Genomic DNA, 25,442 nt, shown 5'->3' on the forward strand with positions numbered 1-25,442 from the left:
CCTGGCACAACCTAAAAAATAAAAATTGTCCAAGGAAAGTAAGTCTGGGTGCAAACAACCTCAACCCAGAGATTATGTTTATGTAATTGACCCTACCCCAAACTCAAAATGGCATCAAACTTGCTTTACCTCAACACCAAAACACAAACAAGCAAACCTACCTTGAACATTTTTGTTGTGATTGTTAGCCTAGATGTCGTATTTTTTTTGAGAAAAGTGAATGAAGTATTCGTAGCACTTGTGTGCGTTGACATTTCCGGATTTATTAAAAAAAGCTTTTACCATTTGGGGAAAATAATTTGGGTAATGAAATTTGTAAAAAAATCTTGGCCTACTGTACTTACGTGGAAAAACTTTTAAGTTCCTTCGTCCTTTTACAACCTTGCATTTAGTAAAAAAACTCATGAAATTATGGCATTGCAGGGATAAGAAAGGTTTTAAACAGTGACGAAATGTCACCATCTAAATATTAATGTGGTGTTTATCGCGGTAACAGCAATTATTAAGCCGGTAACTCCGACTGTGTCAAGTGGCTGAATATATTACGTGACACGAATGACATTAAGCCACTTGTTTTGCACTTGTAAGGAAGTAAACGCCAATCACATCGTACACTGGGTTTTATTTAGCCATCATTGTTTCCAATGCATCGGTGGTGCGTAATTAGCCATGAAAAAGCGTTGCGAACTGTATGTAGGCAGGTTTATGGTACTTGGACCAAAATAAGGCGTGGGGAGTGTTTTTTTGGACGAAAGTGGCATTTTATTAGTCAATGATGAAAATTGTGGACTATTATCAGTCACTATTTTTTCCTGTGTATTCTATCAGTTAAAAGTGGTTTGAGCTCGTTTAGACAAACTGATATTGGCCGACGAATACCTTCAATGAAAAACTTTACCGAGATACAAAAATATATTTTGCTTTATTTTAATCTGTTGGTTGGTGTGTTCAATGCCAGTAAAATTACCTGGTTACTGTGACTAATGTAAATGGAAAATCATAAAAAGTCAACAAATAGATAAAAGCTGGAAAAACTTGTAATGCACACTGAACAAGTTTAAACAAATGTTTAAATACTAAACAAAACTTTAAAATTTTACGCAAATGCAAAACAAAGTATGAATGCAACATTCACGAAACACTTTTTATTAAGCAATTGAATCCAACCCTTCATAAACAAGCCTACAAAAATGGTTCATCGTTTTTATTAGAAGGTTGTAATTAATATGCTTACCTCACGCCCGTAATTACTTGCGTTTCACTAACCTTAGTGCAAGTTCCGATTGTCACACATTTTTTATTTGTTGTTTTGGTTTTTTGTTTCATTTTGCCTAACTTTAACTCTTCACCAGGTTCACTGGTTAGAAGCAAGCATCGTTAGTGCCTTGCGTAAGGGCATTACAATGGCATGAAAAGGTATCGAACGTAAGCCGCGTTATTGCAAGCCCAATGCTCTAATCACTCAGCTACCCGGCCCAACCGAACTTTAGAGGAAACACATACCACATATCAATATTTTATGATCCAAACAATAAAAATGCAGCCAAATCACCTGCAAACTAAACTTTTAAAGTATATAGGTTTTGAAGTGAAACTTTTAAAATGAGTTTTTAATCTGTTGTCTTTACAGCTCTTTAGACGTGTAACTTGAAAGTTACTGCATTTTTGCAGAGTTTTGTCTATTTCAGTTAAGGAGGTTAAGTGAAGCTTGTAGGCGCAGCGCAGCCTGAAAACTATTGTATGTAGATTTTTGGAGAGAAATGGGTTGCATTTAATTCTTTTAACTATATACTTCTGTCATAAAAATTATCCGTAACTACCGGTACTCTTAAACGTTCAGTCTCAGAAGTCACTTTTCAGCTTATTAGTAGCTTTTACACATCGGTATTGCGATTAAGTTGTGCAGTGCACGCTTATCTTTTACAGGCAGCTATTACTGTATTAAGGTTTCTGTGACTAAAATAATTAATAAGGTGTTGATTGTAGTTGGCTGTGAAAGATGATGAACCCAAGAGACAGAGATCCAGTAGATTATGAACGATCTGTTCGTTCAGTTTTTGGTAAATACTAATTAGGCTTATTACTTTTTATGCTTAAGTATACACTCAAATTCAAGGTTTATCAAAAAAATAAGATGACTAGATGTGCTGTGGCCTGTCTGTGTCATATTTTGCTGATTAATTTTTGAGTGATATTTACGAATATTATGGAATGAATTTATCTGGCGTAAAATAAAACAAATTTAAAACTAGGCTGTAATTGTATTATTATTTTTAAGTCATTATGGTCAAACGTCCTAAATCGGGCGCACACAGATTTGTCCACAAAAAATGCGCACAGGTCACTATAAAAACACAAACAAAAAATAAATTATCGTCTTTGATGTCCTTTTGTTGACCTATCTTTCATCTAACCAATATAAACGAATATAAACTTTTTCAACATTTAATCAGTTATATTATGTCATGTCAAGATCTCTCATTTTACTTTAAGGGCATATATATATATATATATATATTAATTTAATACAATTTTAAACCAGTTAGTTTTGCTGGGGGGAAATATGAAATAATTAAATATATATCTATAGTTGGTTACTTTTCAATTCAGAAGTATCAATGTTCCTTGGTTCACTGGTGTGAACAGCCAATGCAAATATTGCCCAGAAGTGGATTCTGATGAAAAAACAATTCAACAAAAATCAGCTATCTGACTTCATTGCTGTCAGTTTTCAGAACCTAGGAGAAATAACAATGTTGAAAAAGTTATAAAATGATCGCCATGTTATCCTTGTTATTTCATAGTAGTATATAATATGTAAAATTGGAGTTATAGCTTTTTTGAATTACTGTCTACGATATCATACTTAACTAGGATGAATATCAACTCGACAGAAGTTATAAACAGACTGATAGTATTACGAGAATTTGTTCTGGTGTAAACCAGATAAAATTGCAAAAATTCTGCTTGATTTTTGTTATCAGCTCTGTCTTGTTCATCCCTGGAAATGCCTGTGTCCTATGGTTAAAATACATGCTTAGGTAATTATATATACATATTTTTTTAGTGGGAAATATCCCTTATGAAGCAAGTGAAGAGCAGCTAAAAGATATTTTTAATGAAGTCGGCACTGTTGTTAGCTTCCGGTAAATATCGATTTCTATGCTTCTGTTGATTGAAAATTATTTTTGTGAGTAAACTAAAGTTATGTTCGTTTGTTTCATCATTCTATGTTGCTCGGTTTCTTTGTTTATTGTTTGAAACACAGTGAAAGCTCATTACTTTGAATTTGTTTATTAACACTAGAAGGACGGGGCGCGTCAATTGACGCATTTTCAACCTAAGTGCATCTATAACTTTTAAGTGGGGCATCGCACAACCGTGATATTTCCTGACTTTTCCTACATTAGTGTTAGGTAACTAACCCATGAATATGAAGTTTTTATTTTACCGGTAGAGATAATTAACGTGGTCACTACCTAGAAGGACGGGGCGCGTCAATTGACGCATTGTTACTTCACACTACAAAAACCAGTTCTCGCAATAGAGAGCAATGTTTTGTTTCTGCTGATAATTACAGGTTTATCGAATTAGGCCACAGCTGCCAGCACAGGGGTGTAACAAACGTGTTGACAAACTATGCAAGTCGACTTTTCCGCAAAACAGAGTAGTTTCGTCACAAGCGCAGCCTAATATCGGAATTTTTGAAGTTTATCGAAGCGTAAGTGTAGTAAGAGTTTCTTAGTTAGATAAATTAGATGAATTAGATAAATTCGTCGGGTCGGTGGTTGCTCGTGGCGTGACAGGAGGGCGCAATTTCCCTGTGAAGAGTTTGTGGGGGAATTCGTGGGGATGTCCGATGTTTTCCCAAACCATGGCAAGAGACAGGTTTCTTGAGCTCATACGATTCCTTCGCTTCGATCTGAAGACGGAAAGGCGTAGGAATCTATTGCATGATAAATTTGCACTCGCTTCACAACTTTGGAACAGTTTTATATCAATCTGCCAAAAAGCACTCATTCCACAGTGGAAGATAACTGTGGATGAGCAACTATTGCCGTGTAAGGCACGCTGCAAGTTCATCCAATATATGGCCAATAAACCAGACAAGTTTGGTCTAAAATTCTGGCTGACAGTTGACGTCGAAAACAAATATTTATTCAACGGTTTTCCTTACGTTGGAAAAGATGACGCAAGGAGCCCCCAAAGGAGTGTGCCCACCGACGTTGTACTGAAACTCATGGCTCCGCTTTTTCAAAGAGGTTACAACGTCACTTGCGATAATTTTTTCACCTCACTTGACCTGGCGTTGCGACTTGCGGAAAAGAAGTGCAGCCTCGTAGGGACAATGCGCCAGAACAGGAGAGAAGTCCCGAAAGAGTGCAAGAAGAAAAAGGAGTTACGTGAAACAGAAGTGTTTAGGCACGACGGCTTGTATTTTCAATGCGATTGCTTTTGTTAATTAAAATGGACATAGCGGACATGCGATAGAAGTAGTTTTTTCGGAGCAACAGCACAGTTTTCTCAACAAAAAACGTTAGATTTGCGCCGTTTTGACCTTTTGCGTCAATTGACGCACTCCGTCCTTCTAGGTATACGAAAATTGCCGTCCTTCTAGTGTTAATATTATTAAATTTTTACATTACATTGCCAGTTCCAGAAAATTGCCTGATAAAATGCATCTAACATGATAATCATAACTTGAAGCTCTTTAAGTTTTTTTCAAGTGTCAATCATTCATTGTATAGTAAACGCTGCAATAATTCTCTTTGTTAATGTGCTGTTATAGGCTATAAATATCAAACAGTATTGTTTTGCTAACGATCCATTCTATAGTATAATGCCGCTTTAGCCAAAAACTCTGACATGGACTTTTGTGTATAACATTTCAAAACTCGAATCAAGGTTGCCACCACCCTGTAGTTAAAGCCAAAAACTAGGGGCGGATTGATACGAATCCACACCCGTATATATTTTCCCAATATCGCTTCCGCCTAAAGATTCAAGTGAACACAAATACTAATAATGGCGAACCCGTATGCAATATTACTTACGAATTTAATAACTTTGGTGAAAAATGATGATCTATTTTCCTGACTATGCTAAACTGAAGTCAACATTACATACTGAAAGTCATTTGCTTAAGCTTTTTGCTTTTCAAATCGCCATTTTATCATTAATTTTTAGCAATTATGTCACCTTGCAAGCAAGGTTTGGCAACGTTTTGATGAAATTTTATTGTTTGGTGCAGATACGAATATACTCGGGATTTGTTCATGTCAATCTATATGATATTCGGATTCGCACTTAAACCTGAATAATCGTTCTCACGGCGTATCCCTAATAAAAACTGTAGCAATAGTAGAAAGAAACGTGAACAATTACAAATAGTGATATAAAGTGATATAAAAGCCGTTAAACTATTTAAGTTACTCTAGAAAGACTATGGTACATTATTATGATAAGTTGATAAGCTAGTAGTAGAAGGAGGTTAGCCTGGGCAGGGCTACGATTGCTGGGCTGAAGAGATTGTAACAGTAAGTTATACCATTCTCACAACGTATTGCACCAATTTTCGAACAAACAACACCCTTTTTTCAAAATAATTTAGAAGAAAAATTTACCATTATTTGATTGTTCAACTGCCTGTATTATCCTCTAGTCACTTTTTATGGGTAATTGTTGCCCATTATACGAACTTCTTATTACTTTATGTAATTTAATTGGTTTCTTAAAGTTAATCAGCTTTTGCTGTCCTTGACTTCTATACCAAAGGTGGGCAAACTGCGGCTCACCGACATGTTTTTGGTGACTTTTCTGGCTGTATAGTAATATCCACTATTGTTCATTATAATCCATGCATTGTTTACTGTATTTGTGTTGATACTACTGATTTTTTGACTCGCTACTCTTTCGCAGTTTTCCGCATGTGACTCTTTCATTGAACAAGTTAGCCCACCCTTGTTCTACACACTTAGAAGTAGAATTCGCTTCATATGACCATTTTGGTACGGTCCTAAATTTTGCCACACATATATAAATTCTCTGTCACTATGAACCAGTCATCAGATATTACGACCATTTCCATCTTTTTAAGTTTTTTTCTCAATTTTTCGTGTCAATTATTATGCAACTTGACAGTGGCAATTGTGCCATGTGTATTATCATTGTGCCACTATTATTATCACGTACAGACATTCACTTTGATAATGTTGTTTAATGTTATGAAATAAATGATGAATTTGTCAGTTTGTACCTAACTGTATCGATCCTGGTGTGGTTAAATATTACAGTAGCAGTTTCATTACGGTTATTATGACCAAAATGGTCTGGTCCCAAGGTGGTCATTTTAAGCGGAGTCTACTGTTTATCAAGATATCTTTAATGATTACATTTTGAATAATTTTTTATTATTTTAGGCTTGTTTTTGACCGGGAATCTGGAAAACCTAAGGGATATGGGTTTGCTGAATATCAGGACCAAGAAACAGCTATGAGCGCCATGAGAAATTTAAATGGTCGAGAACTACATGGGCGTTCTTTGAGAGTTGATCATGCAACCAGTGAAAAGAATAGAAATAATTTTCAGGTAACCGCTGCTTTTTAATCCTGCTGATTAAAAGCTGGATAGTCTGATAGATAAGATAGTACACATCTTCGTTTTCTGGTTCAATAACTATCAACGAGTAACTAGAAAAGGGCTGGTTTGGCAAAAGCACTGTTCAGTGTTTCAGATTATTTTGTTGAAGTCTGGTATAGCTGGCAAGTCCAGCAGAGTTTTGAAGATTAAGTTAGTCACCTGCAGTCACTTTTAAAAGTATCAAATCACCAATGTAACAACTCTTGCTATTTATTACATCACGCTTTCATTGGTATATGCTGTTGCACCATATTTTTTTTCTAAGGTGCATGGTTTCAATACAGTTGTAGCTTAGTTTCACAGCAGAGTTTCCAGTGCTCAAATTCTTGTTTTCACTGTGTATTGGTTTCTTTAAGTGAATGAATTTTTTCTGTACTTAATTTCTGTGCACATATATAGTAAAACCGCTGTGTACCTTGTAGTTGATTATTACCAATATATTATGTTTCCACCTCCTATCAAAAAAGCCTAAACTTAAACCCAAAAGTTTGGTAGATTGCATTTTCACTCATGTGTCATCATATTTAAAAAGATAACCATGTAACGAACTCCAGTTTTATTACATCTGTCTTACTTTGTCTTTAATAACAAGGTACTTTAGCATACTTAAAACTTTTATGCATATAAATTTGCCGGTAGTAGCATCCAATTTCATAAACTTCCCACTGCTAAATGGCGTTGTAGTGCTTACTTTTGTCCAAAAAAATATTTTATGCAAGGAAAAGGTAACAATACTTTCCATTTTAATTTGCTTTAATGCAAAAAACTTGTATATCAAGCAGACCAGTTCATTGTAGTTCTTTTCTCATGCAAAAAAGACAAGGTCCTTGGAGCAAGCTAGTTTCCCATAATTTGCGATATCTCGCTAGAGTTTTTAAATCCTTTCTGACCTACCAATCTTTACAATAAAGTGAAGTTTTCATTCGATTGTGTAAAAAATTATTTGTACTTTTTTTTTTGTTTTAATTTATTTTTATGTTGATGGTTTGATTTACCTTTAGTTTCATTTTACACTTGTAATAGGTACTTTTACAAGTTGTTTTTATCCCAAGAGTTGCAACTTGTCAGTAATAAAATTTAAATATAATTACAGTAGAAGTCGCCAGTTTGCCTAAGTTGCCGCCTATCACTCGGTCCCGGCGGAAATCTTATTATATTCTGTAGTATCAAGTTGGCTAAGCCGTTTTCGCCTAACTTGTCTATTCACATGACTTGCCACCGTTTCCGCTACTGTAACCAAAATGATTCGCATAAGTAGTCAGGCCTTTAAAACACTTTGTCAACGTAATTACATGGCAAACTTAATCTGCTATGACTACACTACAGCTGTATCGTTCAGCTGTTTGCGAACCATGTTAAAGTAAAACACAACCTTATTGTATGTCACAATGTACATTTATGAAGGACCCGGAAACCTTGTCATTTTAGACAGTTTTAGTTTTCCTTCTGTTAGCTCATGCTACAGCCAGGTGTTTAGCGGCCTAGCCAGAGATTACAGAATGATGATGAGAATAAAACTAGCTATAGTGCAGAGAGAATATTGTTTTTATAATGCTGTTTTGCTTTTGCTATCGAGCGGAGAGCCGTCTCCTGTCCTCAGAAAACCATCAAGCAGGTTATCATTGTAGCAGCCTAGGCTGTTAGAAACACGGTAGCGCCTGTTAAGTAGATTTAGGCTAGAAAGCTGTTCTATGTACAAAATTAAAATCTTAATATCTCGAAAAGTTTTAACCAAAAACAATTTACAGAGCTTTTAATCTAAATGTATTACCTCAAAAAATGCAGTAAAAAATTTGATTTTGTGTTGTTTGCCTAAGTTGCCACTTTTTTCTGCTCCCCTTGAGGTGGCAACTTAGGCAAATTATATTGTACAATTTTCATCATACATTTACAATGTTATCACATGTGCAGCCAATCTTCTTTCATAAATTAGAATGATTGTACACACTTTCTTCCATATATTACCACAGTAGACACAGTAGTAAACAAAGCCAGACATCAAATAATAGAATAAAATAACTAAATTGTATTGATCATTGGATATTCCAGTGTGTGCATACCTATTATTACCCAGAATTCAACTCCTTGATAAATGAAAATTTTTAACATATAGGAGGAAGTTGATAATTTCCGTGCAATGGGGCCACCTACAGAATCCGAATATGGGGAACCCACAACATCCCAAGATGCTCCAGAAGCAATTAGCAAAGCTGTTGCTAGTCTTCCACCTGAACAGATGTTTGAGTTGATGAAGCAAATGAAGGTTTATTCATCTGTTACATTTTAACATATGCAGAAAATTATATGTTAGATAAGTTATGTATACTGACTTTACAGACATTCCAAAATTTTATTCTTTTAATCAACTTTTTGGCACTTGTGGTATAAAATGGTCGTGTGTAAGTTTGTCTGTCGGTATAGTTTCGGAAATATTTTTTTCAATTAAGTAGTTTTAAATTTTTGCAGCAATGTATTCAAAACAATCCTGTTGAAGCTCGCAATATGCTCCTGCAAAATCCTCAGCTTGCATATGCACTTTTGCAAGCACAAGTGGTTATGAGAATTGTGGACCCAGAAATCGCTATGGTACGTTATTTTTTTAAAGCCTCCTGTCCAAAGTGTTTTTTCCTTTTCATAGTGATTTTAATATCCCCAACTTTAGTTGGTTGCTTTAACTCAAACAGAGCTTGATCATGTCCGGTGGCTTGTATACCTGTAATAATCATACTCACTAACAGCTAATTTCAGTCATTATTCAACTACCATTTACGTCACACTGCAGCATATAAACGTTATCAGATCAGTTATTTTTTATTTCATTTCAATTTCTTGTTGGCACTATGAAAATCTATGCAGAATAAAAAAAATTTTGCTTGTTTGTTGAAAAATTGTATTGCGTAGATATTTTAAAGTATACAACTTAAAGCCAAAAGTAAGTTATTGATGTGATTTGGTCCATAAAAAGAGGTCATGAAACTAAATTCAGTTGATTGTTGTGCTTGGCCAAAAGCCAAAAACTTAAATATTTTATGGTTTTACAGAAAATGTTACATCGTCAAAATCCTGTTCAGCCACTGATTCCTGCTGGGGATGTGCCTCCAAGGGATCTAAGTCGAGTACGTTCCATTGTTCATGTTATGTTATCACAGTTGCTTTAACCAATCGAAAAAAGTTTTGATTTTAGAAGAAAAACAATAGAATTTTTGAAGTAATATATTTTATCCAAGTAACTATAAAACTGCATAGCAGGCCAAGAAGGAATATTTGCACCCAAATAAATGTGTTATTATTATTATGTTGTTATAATCTCATTTCCTAGGATACGAGAGCAAATGGCAGTTCATTGCCTGGACTTGGAGGATTCTCTGGAGAAAGGTCCATGAGGGAAGATAGCCATGGCAGAGATCTGCCAATGGATATGGACAGGTGGTTACTTGTTATCACTGATTGTGTTTTATTAATTTGAAAGTAGCTTGTTTTCTTTACACTCTACCTAAAAGATCAGTTGCAATTGGGTAAAAATGTTTTATTCCAGGGGTGAAAGATTACCACCAAGGAGAATGGATGTTGACCCACCTAATGTTGAGCGTATCCCAGTGGATCAGGGTATGAAGGACCCACTTGATAGACATGTGGATCGCCATCTTCCACCACATATGGAACATCAGCGATCTAGAAGTCCACCAAGATTTCATAGAGGCACTGGTGAGTTCTGTTTAGTGTCGTTGACTTGTTCAGTTATATTTAATTATTTATAAACTATACTGGCGTTTATATTTTGTACGAAATAAGTAGTTGCAATTGTCGCATTTATGAACGTTATTATTACAGAACCAAGAGATATGGGATATCAAGATAGGGGACCACCGATGGACCGGGGACCTCCAATGGATCATGTTCTGCCAAGAGATATGGACAGGGGAAGACCAGTAGAACATGGTAGATCTTCCGTGGATCGAGGAATGTCACCAAGAGATCTTCCAGGTGGTCCACCAATGGAAAGAAGAGGTTTGTTGGAACGCCCTGGTCATGTGGATCCACGTGGCAGTACTCCTATTGATCAGAATGATCCAAGAAGAGGAAGAGCTAGGGATGAACCTCCAACTAATGATCAAGACCAAGAAAAAGTAGGATTTGCAATTCCTAGCTAAAACTAACTAATTGTTCAAATTGACCTTGTTTGTGATAAGTGGTCTTGGGTGCGACACCACTTACACTCTGTGCAATGTATTATACCTTTGCTGGAACTATTCCACCACACAAGATATACTGTAGTTTGCAAAATTTCAAATTTCATGATTGTTTCTTACTCTGATGAGTTTTGAGTTAGTTGTGGGAATTGTACCGAATAAAACTGAACGAGTTGTTGATACTGTGTAGTTAAATTTTCCTTAAAATGACTCACAATGTAACCGCTAGTTATCTGCAAAATAAACAAAGTGCAGAATTTGCTGAAATTTATTAAATTTACTTCAATATTTCCACCTAATAGCACTGTTTTTGTTTATCTGCAGGCGGCCTTGATCATGCAGGTTCTGCAGTTGACTCCAGAACAAATAAAGATGCTTCCTGAAGAGCAGCGACGCAGCATACTTGCTCTGAAAGACCAGCTGCAGGGAGGTAGATCATAAGCCATGAACACAGGCAATGCTTCAAGTGTATGAAGATACCGGTGGATTGAAAAAGAAAACTCATCAAGTCTTGCGAGCACTAAAGCGGTGCTCGTCAGGTCCCCCTTTATTTTGAGATTTCCATTTGCATTGTGTGCGTCTTTGCTTAAACTGCTGTGTAGTATAGTTTGCTCTTACTTTCACTTAGCACTGGAGGCAAAAAACTGCCGTCTATTTGCTTTCACCTTGTGCTTGGTGTTGTTCTTGATAAAATAAAGTCAAATATTGAACCACCCTTTTACTTGAATTGATTTCATCAGGAACAGGTAGAATCTTTCCGAATTTCTGTATTTGAGCTCGGCCGTCATAACAATAGATACGAATCTATTTATTAACATAGAAAAGCAATTCGACAACAAGGAAAGCAATTGAATATCCTGATACAGCAACAAAATTTTGAACCACAGCTTTTGAAGTAACTGCGTGAAAATGGGCGTTACAGTTCAGAGACAGGCGAAATGGGTTGACAGAGGTTTTGTGTCAGCTGCTTCTTAAAATACTTGGTTTCTCTGTATTTACACGTTGGTTGTTTAATATCGAATATCATTGACAAAAAGCACTTAGAACGCATCTGCCTTACAAGGCATCAGTTACTCAATATGGACATGGACGTCTTTGATAATCTCTTCCATAGTCAAGCCCATGCGTTGAAAGTAAATACGTCTGATATTTTCTTTTTTATCTTGTGCTGTTCCGACGATTTCCAATAGGTTTGCCCGCCTGTCATGGAAGAAAACTTACAAAGTCTACTTTATTTTCTCACTGTCGTGTTTTTGTTGTATGTCAACTTGTTGCTATAAGATTTACCTGTTTAAAAAGTCGTTTTCATTGCTGTACTGCATTCTAAGGTAGGTTTCAAAACTACTTCGAACGTTTTCGAGTTGTTCTTGGTAAGCATTTCCTGTATTTTCTAAAAAAATAGGCCTTAATGTATTGCTTGAGGTGTAGGCCTACTTACAATTACTCGTTATGAATATGCCATACTTAACAACGACAAGCTAAGAACAAAATTTCTTTCCACTTCGTTTAAATTTCGAGCTGCACAAGAACAGAGAATTTCGCACATTCCCCGAGTAATGTTATATACGTGATGTTTGTTGCCCGCCCTCTCTACGTTAGCTTCGGTGGAAGAAATTTCACTTTCTGGAAGAATAAAACATTCTTTTTTTACTTAGGTAACATTTTTGGTGATAATAGCAAAAAGTTAGGATGAGAGGTTATTAGAAAATCTTAATCAAACTATAAACAATAAGTTTTAAATCGTTTAATTTAACGTACTTCTAGAAAACGGTTCTATTGCTAAATCGCCGTTGAACAACATTCCTTGCAGAATCATTCCATAATCTAAGGCCAATGGCCATCTGCTCAGTTCGGTTACGAATAAAGCAGGCCAGTTTAAACACAGAAGGTCAATCTACAAACAACAGTTCGCAGTAAAATCATCGGTTTCCGTCAAAAGTCATTTTTCGTACAACATCAGCAGCACACGGGTTTCTTCTATTTAGTTAAATCCAAGAAACAGTTGCACCTGCTCCGTAGCTGTCATCAGTTTAAAGGGAAGCGTGTCACACGCCAATCGCACAACGGTCTTCAGCACACGTAACGCCAGGTCACAAGTTGTAGCACCAAAATAAGCGCAAAGAAATGGATTAACGGGCGGTGGATATTCTGGTAGCTTAAGTTCATCGGAACTATAAGTTTGAAATAATGCGCAAATACTGAACGAGGACTGAAAAATCTTACAAGATAGCCAATTAACCACAATTAAAATTATTTATTAAAAATTTTGTCTAAACGTTACCTTTCAGCAGAATAACTTGTTTTATTTGAGTGAAAGTTAACCCGGTCTGGAACATGAAAAAGGCTGGGTGCTGCCAATTGCTGCTCCATCGTAGGCATGACAAGTGATGGTGACGGTAACAATGAACCATGAGAAAAGCGATGAAAGTAAAATTGTTCATTCATTGGAAAACTGTAATTCTGCGTAAAATGCCCAAACGGAAGCATTCCTGGTTTTGCCGCCGGTATCGCGGGGCAACTTCCTATGTGAAAGCTTCTTCAGTTAATTAACACTCAATAAATGATTTACTGTAGTTCGTTTACACTGTATAAAAAGGTTAGCCTTTAAAAAACTGTACCGTTCATTTGGTTGAAAACTGAGCAATAATCGACGTATCGTGCAAAAGACGGCATAGCAGCTGTCATCAGGGCGCTATAGGTTAAGTTGTGAATTTGTAATTCGTGATGAGAGGAATTTTCTTCCCGAGAATCTTTAACGAAAGTGGTTGTGTCGGGAGACATAAATCCCGTAGAGTTATTGGAAATATCAGCTAAATACAATAAAAATACGATTAGGCTACATCACTGGCATATTTTCTTATATTTTCCTTTATAAGCCATTTATAGGCTACCAAACATTTATGATATTCCATGCTCAAAAAATATAAAATTGCGTTATCCTTATTGGTCATTATTGGATATAGACTATACTGTAGCATGTGTAGCATAGTATACCATCACTCTCTAATTCGGGCGCTTCCCGATAGAGCGAACGGCAGTGTTTGTTTTCGCCGAAGTCAGAAAGTGATATCTTGGCGAGATTTTCATTAGTTCTCAGACTCCTCGGTCCTCTCTCGTGCTGTTTAAAAATGGTGGAAACGTAATATTTTCACTCCTTTTTTCTTCAAAACACCAGAAAATTCTTCACAGAAGCACGATGTTTTACAGAACTCACTTGGACAGCGTCTTTGTTCATTGAAACTTGTAGACATTTTTTGAGTCTGCAAGATCTGCATTGATTGCGGTGTATTTTGTCAACTTTGCAATTCTCTTCACCCTGTATACATGTATAAAATGTACGAAATATAATGAGTATATGGATATGAATAATTTACTTATAATTCTACTTGTTATTTAGTGGTTTCATCGGTAGTTCACTTCCAGCTCATCCACAAAAAGCCTTGCTAAAATGTTTGTGTGTACGTTATGTGCTGTTCAGTTCTTTCTTGTTTTACAACTTCTATTGTTTGCAATAGGCTATCTAAAAGTTACTGTACAATTGTACATACACTTGGAGTTTGCCGTAGACACACAGTATATAGCTTACACTTTACCTTGCAAACGTACTTCCTGTTCCTTCGTATGCTTCTCTTGAAAAATCCGCTGCAGCCATCACAAGCAAATACCCCGTAATGCTTTCCGGAGCTACGATCCCCGCAAACTCTGCAAAGAATATCCAAAATTCGGTCTGCAATACAAAATGGTCATAATTGAATACTAACATTAATCAGCAGTGCTGGAACCGTTCCACATTTTTAAAAACGCTGTTTATTTCTCACGATTTTATAACACAGCAAAAATTTAAAACAATTTAGCTGGTGTAGGCCTACTTACTTTTTTTTAAAGAAAATGATTTTGAAGATGAGCATCTGGATGTTGCTACTACCCACTTGGATTCCATTTCAATTTATATTTAATTCCAGGTTTTGCTGGTGCCCCAACGTTACTCAACTCAACGGTTACCTGCGTTGTTCCCTGGAGAATATCTGCCAAGTATGAAAGTAATTTTTACTTTACAAATGCTCAATCAAAACCATATTTCATCGTTCATTTTTACACACTATTGATAAAAAACCTGTCCTAAACAATACTAAACTTTCTGAACTTAAAGAAATTTTGTCAAAATTTGGTGAGTTTTGCCTTTTAAACTATTTAATGCTTTCCATGGTCGTATAACATGGCAATTCATAAAGCGTTACCTACAAAAAGGGCCGATGGCCTTTATAAAGGCGAAAGCATTTTTTCTCTCCTAAGCTTGAACATACATTATTTTCTGTATGAAAATTACTGTTTAATCCGACGTTATCCTTGCTTACCGGATTATCACGCGCCAATAAAGCAAGCAACTTTTACCTCGATGGAAAAAAGTAATTTTCAATTCATCGTTCGTCTGAGGCATCAAATATGAACTTGATTGTACAATATACTGAAGCAATAATGCTTGTTTCTACGTATTAAAATTCATTTAAACAATTTTTAAAACAGAATCCACTTTTTTTAGTGTTTATGATTATTTGCGTATTCATTTAATTAAGTTAATTAATTCATAATTTCATAATTAATTAATTGATTGATAAAAATAACTTTGATAAAATAACTCTTATACTGATCTTTAATCGCTAACGACAAAATGACATGCTGGGTTCGTTTTTAACAATACTATAAAGCCAAAGAGGCGTGAAATATATGTGAATAACGACAATTTTCTCACGTCCACAACGATGAAAATCCGTAAAGGAAATATCAGATTAACGATATTTATTTTCCATTCCAATGATTTTCCGCTCTTTTTTGAACATTATAAACAAAAATTGAACAACAATAGAAATCTGCTGTCAAGATACTATAATAATAAACCGAAAATTGTGAAAATGATAAACAGGCAATAAGCATTAAAATTACTGAAGACAGAAGTAATGTCGTTGCCTGGACAAGATGTAAAAATAGCCTCTTATGGTCTCCATTTTTATCGTTTTATTCAACCGACTAACGATTATTTTTAGATTACATTAAATGCTGAAATCATTTTCGGCTAATCTTTGACCATTTCCGCGATGACGCGATGAGGATTCACTTTCATATATCTCCGTCATCTCTTGCCAAATCTGCAAAAAGGCAGCCTGGTGTCATAAAGGTTAATCCGTTTGGATCAATCGGGAAGCTATACTGCAATTCATAAAAAGTTATATTAAAGGTTTTAAAGCCTAGAAAATTGCAATAGGAACTGCCTGCAAACTGAGATGGAGGATGCATTTAAACTACGAGTTATATTAGTAAAATGTTAAAAGCATAGCGTAGCCTGGTACACAATTTAGAGATATTCAGCAAAGATCATTATTTTATTTATGTTTGTACCGAATCTGACAGTTGTAAGCTTGTCGATGTTAATCCACCCCGAATCGATTTACTATCAATGAATTTATTAATAAATTATGCTTCATCAATTTGTCTTAATCTAATAAATAGCCTATATGAATAGTTTTAACCGATTGCTCAAGTCTTTGCTATTAAAATTTTCAATAAAGACGGCAATATATTTTCAAACAGCAATAGATTATATATTTTTTTGTACAACGAAACTTTTGCAAAAACAGTAATATGTTACAGCCTTTAGATTCTTTTTGGTGTTTCATCCAAATGAAAAATGAGTATAAGTATCCCTATATATTTAATGCATTATGTGCTTTAAACATATTGCATTTCAATTTCGCTGGAGCTCGTCACGAATCATATAAAGTAATCTTTTTAACTGTTGCAACATTTTTTGACCATTTAACGTATGTTCTTATTAGTTTCAAGCTCAAAAAGTAAAAGCCTCTTTCAAACGTAATTATTATGGCTGATTAGGTAAACACTCAGACATATTACATTTGAATAGAAGAGTTTAAGGTGCCATATTTTTACTGCGCTAATCTCTTCGACTTATAACAATTGCTCAACGATTTCTTTGTTATTTTATTATATTTACAAAAGCAGACTGGGACGTATGCGAGAAATATATGCGCTGTGTTTAAAAACTTCACCGCTTTTGATATATAAGCAAACTTTATTTTGATTGTAGTCAACAAGAAATTACAAGAGAAAATTACATTAAACGTGTTCATGAAAAATGCTTGTAATGTTTCATTTATATAAAAAACGATGACGTAGGTTATGATTCCTTTTCGTGAAACATACTTTAGCTTGAAATGATTTAAGGGTTGAGCGAATCCATTGATAGCTGTTTGTAAGCTTTGTTAGAAACTTTTAATCACTTTAAGTTAATCCGGTAACGAGTTACTATGATCGAAAAAAAAACGGGATTTTAGTTGACACTTCAGTTGGCAACAAAGATTTATTCATTGATGCGCAATAAACCAGTTAAGTTGGTAGAAATGTTAAAGGCCATCATATAACGTAATTTTTAGTCTGAGTTTGGTCTTTCACTGAAGTTCGCAACCAACAGTCGGAAAAATACGGTTTAGTTGGTGCATATACATGTACGAAATATAACTAAAAGCGTGCTGTGCACTATGTTTCCAATTTGTTAAGTTTATTGTCAAAAGTCGCGTGGGTCTCTGTTAGTCCGTACGTGGTCGATATATTGAGGAAAAATTTGCATGCTGAGCTTTTGTACGCTTAGACGCACACTTTTGGTAGTTTACTAATTTGAGAGTACAGCTTTAATCGCTCCAGGTTGTTCGAAAACTCGGAGCTTAATTATTTGTGTTCTAACGGCGACAAAATGACTTCATTCAGTCAAATAAAACCTCTATTGTGCAAACCAACGGTAAAATTGGAGACCTACGGTACGACTTATACCAAGTTATTTTGTTAATATTCTACGTAGGCTACAATAATTGGCTAGCTGACAAAAGGTTATTTTTGTAGTCTTTTCTTTATAAACATCACTTGAAGTAAGGTATCTGAAAATTTGAATCACAAATCTGACCAAAATGGCAGGGCAAAGCCTTTGGTTTTGAAAAGCTGTTCATGAATATGATTTCGGTGTTTGGTTTATTAGAAGTAAAGCACAAAGATAAGATTTGTAAACTGATTGCATCGTGATCTATTCATTTATATCGCTTCTTTAGAGTTTGATAATTTGGCCCAGGATCATTGTGATTTCTGGTAACTACATAAAAGTTGTGCTTTTATAAAAGACGTTTATATTTCTTGGTTGGAACATTGAAGTCCTGGGCTCTGCCTTTGTTGCACAACAACGTGCTTCTGGTTTGGCATTTTTTGCTCGATAACTATTTAACAAATGGCGTCCACTACTTTCTCGACAGAACTTTTTGTAAATGAAGAACACTTTGGCGTAATGTCAAGTTTGTTTGGAGCGCGCCATCTTGTGAAAGTTACATTCTTGCAGGAAAAGCCGAAGTTGGAAGTCTTATTTCTTATGTTTTCGTAGATTAAGTTAAGACTACAGCAAGATACTTTATAATTCTACAACTAATTGATCGTTATTCATTAAATAAAAACCCTTAAAACCTACCGCTCTGACATTCATTGTTTTGTCATGTTTGCTATTGTTTAAGCATTTACCCGAATTTAAAATATTCCTCCCGAGTGAAAACTTGCGCCGTCACATATTGTTGGGAACAAAGTCACTGGTAACTGATTGGGATAAAGCCTTTATGAATATTTCAAACTTTGATTATTCTCCAGCAACGTTTTACTGTTTTCTAGTTTGCGTGGATAGCTTCTGCTTTTGATGCTCTTTCTGCAATTTTAATCTTACAAACTGCACTTACCAGCACAGCATTTATACTTTTGCATGACCACAACTGGTGCGGCCTTCTTTTGTAGTGACCTGTCAGGTTATTCCGAATGCTGTATTCTATTAGATTATCTCATACCCTTCCACGCTTATGAGCATTGAAATATGTTCGCGTTCTATGTATAAAGTAATAATACATTGTTAGTTTACATTTGTTTACGGATTTTGGTATCACAAACACTAGAAGACTTTGCAATATCAATGGTGAAAGTAACAAGTAGGCTATGCATATGCTGTATGTAGGCTAATAGGCCTATATATATGGAACTCTGTAGAAGAAGGAACTGGTTTTAAAAATGGTAGCACGGAAGTGCAAATGTAAGCAAGGTTTTCCTTGGCCAGGAAACTTCCCGCTTTTACGGCTAGTCAATAAGCTTCTTTTGCTTTTCTAATTTTTATTAGCATTTCTTTGATAAAAAACAACCATCTTTCTTCTATTAAATCCAAACGTTGACTGAATCAACTCTTCTCCAACAAACCACAACACAATCAATTAAATTATTTATCATTGGGGTGTGGAATAGGAAATTGCGGGCAGCGGCAGCAACATTCTTCGGGGAAGAGTTGTAGGGAACAAAGAAAAACGTGTACATGTATCTACAACTACAATTTCCTAAAAACGATAAAAAGGGTCACAAGTGTCACAACGGTAAAATATTACTACACAATAACACACTACACCGCAAACTAGTGCCTTAAAAATTGGATTATATGACATTAAAATGCAGTGCTTCTTAAAACAAGTGCGTAAAGATTTTCTCGTGACACACAAACACTGCAGATTAACGAACTGAATCAGCCCCAAAATTAAAAATTATAAAACGGCCCTGGCCTGAACCAAATTTTACATCCATAAAATATAATGACAACGATTAATTAAGAAAAAACATAAGTATGTGGAAACTAGCTCATTTATCGCAAACAGAGAGGTCGGCGCATTTCAATGCTGGTTTACGTTCGTTCATCTGTAACCATGTCATTCACATTATGACCAAGAACGTCATACTCAACATACAGAAGAAAAAACAGTAGCCGACTTCAACGTGCTGAAAGTCCTTTCGATGATACAGAAACAGCAAGCGGACATAACCGCTTCAAACGACATCTACCTTCATCAGTAAGAAAATGTACATGTTTACCAACAAACGTTGTTGTTTAGGGTTAATGAGGGTGAAATGTAAAATATTTTCTTAATTTATCTATTGTTGCAACGGCTTTACAGACTAAGAGTAATTATGACCTTATTCTAATATACACCCGACAGCATTTGCAAACAGACCTTACTTTCTGAAGTTGAAACAGAGGAATTTGCAAACTGATCACGACCTTATGATGAGGACAAACCATCGCAAAAATTTCTTAGATGTTGAGCATGAGATGCAATTTACCCAATCTCTTCTTCTTCTTTCTATTGCGTTCGTCCCAGCGCCATTTTCCTCTTATTACTACATTTTTCTTCCATTTCTTAAAATACAAAAATTAGTAATTTTAGTTTAATTAAATTTAGACCTACTTTGCTTCGTTTCCGCCTCACAAAGCATTGCGTGTATGATACAGTAGGCCATAGCTTACTCTGTTATAGCAGCCTGACTCATAACAATTGTAACTGCTACAGGTGAAAACTTGACTCTTTCTAATAAATCTTTGTACCCATAACGCAAGTGCAACGAATTTGAGACGATCTTCAGCAGCATAAACTATAGTTTGGCCGTTTTTTTCTACTTCTGACTGGATGGTTTATTATTAACAGTAGTGGCTATAGGCTGAAGCGAGCAAAGCGGTCGGCTCGGTTCCCCTCCAAGGAAACCCCAATTTCTGTATAAGTAATCTGAAAAAAAAATTGCACACGCATAATAGCGTTAAATAGTCGCACTTTTTGAGGACAAGGGTCATTCACTGGTCCATGCTAATAAGCTGCTGTGTGAACTGTAGCCTATTTAGAATAAGATAAAGTTGTATAAGTCTAACATCTGTGCGAATTGGTCTCCTCCTGCTTTGAGATTACTTCCATATAGCTTAATGCTCAAACGCTCACGAGATGTAAGACATCTTGCCAATACAAAGAAAAATTGTATTCTCAGCAGGCAACCTTCTGAAGTGCTTGATAGCAACAAAGAAATGAACGGTGTGAGATCTTGGGGACCATAGAGCAAAATTTAAAGAGCCATAAACTGAAAAGAAATGCACAAACAAATCTTAGGCACTTCCGTTTTTGTAAGAAAAGCAAGTATTTTATGCATTTCAGATGACGTAAGTTCAAAAATTTCCGAGAGAACATGCTCCCAGACCCCATTGAAATAGATTGCTACGTCTCCCGTAATTTTGGGACCCACAATTGTAAGTCACGCCATACCCCTCCTCGGGCCTCCCCAAACCGAAGGTCGCTACTGGTTATTAGACGTCCTCATTTCAATACATTTGGAAACAACTAGGCCTACAAGATAATGTTTACGAAACATTAATGCACTAAACTTTTGTTTCCAACACTTAAATGATTTAAAAACAAAATACTACACATAAACGCTGACCAAAACGCTATTAAATGCTGTTTTTTCAACATAACTTTATCGTTCCTGAATATAACTCGTGATCCAAACGAATAGTCACAGGGCCTCAGTGGTCAGTGCATAAAGAAGTTGACCCTTGTTTTTGGCGCACATTTGGACACCCACTTAGTTAAAGAAAACAACCTTAATATTGTTTGAATTGGGAAGAATTTTTTTGGTCATCGTCTCCTCGAATTTATTCCAACACAGCGTCACCACCGAGTACTCATTTTTTCATATAGGTTTACTGTATATATTGCTATAGTAGAGATATTTCAATCAGGTTTCATTGGAAAATGCGAATGAATCTTCCTCTGCAATCGTATTAAATTCGTTTGTTTTTCAATTAGTATTTATAAAATTTAGCACTTTAAATGCGGATAGATTATTGTATTAAGTCATCATAGTTAATGTGGCGTCGCCATGACGCCACCAAATAGAAACTAACTTAATTCTCACGATTTTAATAGCTCTATTGCTGTTTCATTTTGGAAAAGTTACAGGTTAAGTAGGCTGCTAAGTTTCGGCAGGTTGAAGCTTAGGATGGTGATGCCATTTCTACGTCATAAACATCTGAGATTTTTGCAGCAAAAGTTACGGCCTAAAAAAACCAGTTATCGATTTTTGACCATTTAAAAAACGCCAGTTATTCCTTTCCTGGCGGGGATTTCCCCAAGAACTAAAGCCGTAAAACGGGAAAATCTTTTCTGGCTTTAGTTGTTTTTGAATTTGCACCATGTGACCTTCAGTGTATATATACTGGTAGGCAGTGGTGTATACAAATACTTATTTTGCTACTCGAGAACAAATACTTACTTTAAAAATCATTCGAGTACCAGGCCAACTGGCAAGTACCAAGTACTCAGCGTAGGTAGTATAAGCCGATGTATACACCCAATAAAAAATGTGTGACAGTCGGAATAGACTCATTCCGAGTTACCGCCGCCATCTTTTTTGGGTGGCAAGATTTTGTCGATCGCCTATAGGCCTACTTAACAATGAAAATTGTCGACCAAATTTGATTCTTTTTTAAATTACAAACTTTCTAGGCATTGCATTGTAAAGATTTCACTCAGGTGAGTTGCATATGAATTACTCTACGTGATAAAAAAAATATTGAAAATATGTTGTCTAGCTAAATTATACTTTACAGTGGTTTAAATCCTACGCACTGGGATTGTCTAATATGACCTCTAGATATGTGGTCAGCGAAGAATGTGACGTAAAATGCAGAAGAGTAATATGCGGCGCGTTACACAGAGGCTAATTTTGTTGCACATGTCAAGCGAAGTTTAAAATAATCTACTAGAAGTAAATACAAACCGAATTATCACATTCAAACGTGCCGCAGATACAACATAAACCCTCCGGTCTGTATTTCATGGCAGGATTTGCCGAGATCTCGGGTGTGCAGTCCGGTAGCTCAAGTGTGCAAGTGCGCAACGGCTATAGCCAAGTGTGCACTTGTTCATTCTTTGTTCAGTTTATAACCAGGCTAATACTTGAAATTATAACTATAAATTTATCTATTTTAACATAACACCTTATCAAAAAATCCTGTGGGCTCGATAAATTTTCATCAATGTCACACTGAATCTCTCAGTTTTGAGGCAGGGTCGTAACCATAAGTGCGGGTACTATTGTTAAATAGCAACCTGTTGATTTCTAATAGTGCCCTGCCATAGCTTGCTGACTCAGTAACAGACAGGCTGCTGTTTGTGGCGGGATCAGTAACAGGTTTGTTTTTCCAAAAAAGTGAGCAGCTTGGGTGAACTTTTCTCCAAGAAAAATATACATTGATATTGGAAAAAGAATATATATTGTATAAATTTTTTATGTTTCGTATATTTAAATACATATATTTAACATTGGTTGTGTGGATAAGGATAGCATAATTTATGTTCACATGTTGATTCTCTTGAACACCATTGATATAAACAAACAGTAAGCGTTTATTGTGTTGCTACAAAAGTTAAAACCACATGCACTGTAGTGTCCCTGGCATCTGGGACAAGAACAAAAAAACCTGGCAACAGAAAAACATTCTGAAGAGAAATGTACTGAAAATTTAGAATCCACAAATGAAGTAATTATTGCTTGGCACCTGGAACTAAATAAGCGTATTAGGCGTTGGCAGTCACAGTGTTAATGTTTGTTGCAAATGGACTAAAACGGTTAAGGCACACAAATGATACTGCAATAAATTGCGATCGATTGAATATTGAGTTGACTTCATAGATGCATTGATTAATTTCATTAAATAACTACTGTATATCGCTTTTGTGAAGAAATAAGTGAGCCACTTCTGCTATTCTGTTTTTCTATTGGAGATTGGATTTCTTTTAATTTTCTTGGGCATTTGGGGCAACAAACTTACATAACCATGATTGCAAACTCTTTTACAAGTTGTACTTTGTACAGTTGTACGTCTTTTTTGTGAAGTAGACAAGTTATGACTAGTGAGTAAGCCACTTTTGTTTATTGGTTTTTGTATGTGAGATTATACAGTCAGACCTCAATAATTCGGACCACTTTGTTTCGTCATAAAATGTCGGTTTATCGGGGTATCCAAATTATCGAAAAGCTAAAAATCAATCTTGCAAATGCAGCACCGTGTTCATAAAGCTGTATGAAAGCTTATTTATTAAAGAATCTGGAGTGGTAAGCTGGAAAAACCATAAGGTCCTACGTCACACCACGCTTTAAACGATTAATGGCTTTCTTTAATTTTTATCTTTATATGGTCAAACGTCCCAAATCGGGCACACACAGATTTGTCCCCAAAAATGCGCACAGGTCATTGTAAAAAACAAACAAAAAATAATTATCGTCTTTGATGTCCTTTTGTTGACTTATCTTTCATCTAACCATATGCTAAAGATAAGCTCACTGCATGTGGTCTGACCTTCTCATCTGAACGTATTTTGTCAGGCTATTGATTTTAGGCCAATAACATGTTTCGTACTGGCTGTCTGAACTTTGTTGTGGCACGTTCTACACTGGTAAATTCGAAAAAGTTTTTATATCATTTACTAATGGAGAGTCTTAGTCTTCGATCACAAGTAAAACATTTTTAAATCTTCCGCACAGTCAGAAGCAATAACGTGCGTTTGTATTTGGTACGCATTTTGCGGTTTACACATTAAAAAAACGCAGGTCACCTAATTGGTCTTGAGACGACTCTTTGCGTGACTGAAGTTTTGTCCTTTTTTTGTTTGGTGTCTTTTAAAATGTTAATCTTTGTTTTATATGTTAAATATGTTTCATAAAGCAGTTTATTTCCACCCATGTTCACTGCAAAGACCTAATAAAATGGACGTACTAAACTAGGGAATAGGATGGCAAAACCTTTAACCATTTAAGACATGAAAAGTGGGTTGCTACTTTTGAATTGTGGATAAAAAGCTACATTGTACTTGTCGCTAAAAGGCACAATTCTACTGCTTGCATTAACTTCAAAATCACTCAGCCTTATCATTTTCACTTTCAACGTGGTTAGTTATAAAAGCTCTCCCGATTGGAATGCGACAGATGATATCATAACCGTGGTGACCGCAAAAATATAAAAGTTATTGGAGTATCGTTATGGCTTAATCAAGATTAGAGGAGACACTTAGTCTAGCCTAGCAAGTTCAGAATTTAGTGGTGAATGTTTAAACTGAAATATACCGGAGGGTTCTACTAAAAAACACTTAACACTGTGGATCGATCAGGACATGAAAAATGATATTGATATTTGATAAATTTCTGAAGGTAAAGGGAATTGCCGAAGTATTGCAGCTAATTATAACATGAATGGAAGCATTTTACGCAAAAGGTAGATGTGCCAGGTAGACACCGGGTAAACTTGTTTATGCAGCAAAACAAAATCTCGCTGAAAAAGGCAATGCTCATTAGCGTAGCGCGATATTTATTTATTTCCTGTCTACAACATATCAGAGGTCCGTCAGGATAGAACTGGGAAAAGAAAGCAAGTGGCATATTTGCTGCAGTGAAGTGTGAATTCAATGTTGTCAAGTATATAAATAGACAAGAGGTGGCAACAAAGCTTTTGATGTGAATAGCTTGTGTGTTGTTGTTTGTTTGCTTTTCAACATTTTCACAGCAATCTTAGTGCTATTTATTATTTGTTAATGCTTTTTTTCTTTTTATCAGGTGTTGTGCCCCACGTGTTTTGTTTAGTGTGTTAAGTCTCACGTGTTTTAATTTTTCTCAGGTGTTACGTCTCACTTCATTATGCTTTACTACAGTACTTCAATAAAT

At 35.6% G+C, this 25,442-nt stretch overlaps 2 protein-coding genes across 3 annotated transcripts; one reads left to right on the forward strand and one right to left on the reverse strand.

Annotated features, from left to right (window-relative positions):
- Window positions 1–1,898: 1,898 nt before the first annotated feature.
- LOC143471023 (uncharacterized) lies at window positions 1,899–11,544 on the forward strand. Its single transcript, XM_076969346.1, has 10 exons — window positions 1,899–2,060; window positions 3,068–3,146; window positions 6,420–6,588; window positions 8,753–8,902; window positions 9,106–9,225; window positions 9,681–9,755; window positions 9,959–10,065; window positions 10,175–10,344; window positions 10,471–10,766; window positions 11,154–11,544. Exons 1-10 carry the CDS (start codon window positions 2,000–2,002, stop codon window positions 11,268–11,270), a joined length of 1,344 nt encoding a protein of 447 aa, XP_076825461.1. The 5' UTR covers window positions 1,899–1,999; the 3' UTR covers window positions 11,271–11,544.
- Window positions 11,545–11,652: 108 nt separating this feature from the next.
- LOC143470818 (uncharacterized) lies at window positions 11,653–14,848 on the reverse strand. Of its 2 annotated transcripts, XM_076969097.1 has the most exons (12): window positions 14,703–14,848; window positions 14,423–14,556; window positions 14,044–14,145; window positions 13,824–13,947; window positions 13,448–13,639; window positions 13,111–13,351; window positions 12,838–13,000; window positions 12,588–12,723; window positions 12,294–12,452; window positions 12,117–12,219; window positions 11,890–12,029; window positions 11,653–11,818 (listed from the first exon to the last, which is right to left on the reverse strand). In XM_076969097.1, the coding sequence occupies exons 1-11, from the start codon at window positions 14,767–14,769 to the stop codon at window positions 11,900–11,902; spliced, it is 1,551 nt and encodes a 516-aa protein (XP_076825212.1). In that variant the 5' UTR covers window positions 14,770–14,848; the 3' UTR covers window positions 11,653–11,818; window positions 11,890–11,899. The 2 variants fall into 2 exon arrangements, with proteins under 2 accessions (XP_076825212.1, XP_076825211.1); XM_076969096.1 differs by having other exon boundaries at window positions 11,653–12,029.
- Window positions 14,849–25,442: the final 10,594 nt, after the last annotated feature.

The sequence above is a fragment of the Clavelina lepadiformis genome, chromosome 9, assembly GCF_947623445.1.
Source record: "Clavelina lepadiformis chromosome 9, kaClaLepa1.1, whole genome shotgun sequence".
In the NCBI taxonomy this organism is placed as follows: Eukaryota; Metazoa; Chordata; class Ascidiacea; order Aplousobranchia; family Clavelinidae; genus Clavelina; species Clavelina lepadiformis.

Coding starts and splice junctions, on each gene's coding strand:
- LOC143471023 (XM_076969346.1), top strand. CDS start 2,000: ATGATGAACCCAAGAGACAGAGATCCAGTAGATTATGAACGATCTGTT. Junction 9,756..9,958: donor CTCCAAGGGATCTAAGTCGA/GTACGTTCCATT, acceptor CTCATTTCCTAG/GATACGAGAGCAAATGGCAG. Junction 10,345..10,470: donor AAGATTTCATAGAGGCACTG/GTGAGTTCTGTT, acceptor TTATTATTACAG/AACCAAGAGATATGGGATAT.
- LOC143470818 (XM_076969097.1), bottom strand. CDS start 14,769: ATGGAATCCAAGTGGGTAGTAGCAACATCCAGATGCTCATCTTCAAAA. Junction 14,557..14,702: donor ATCATTTTCTTTAAAAAAAA/GTAAGTAGGCCT, acceptor TTTGTATTGCAG/ACCGAATTTTGGATATTCTT. Junction 12,030..12,116: donor GAAAACGACTTTTTAAACAG/GTAAATCTTATA, acceptor CTTCCATGACAG/GCGGGCAAACCTATTGGAAA.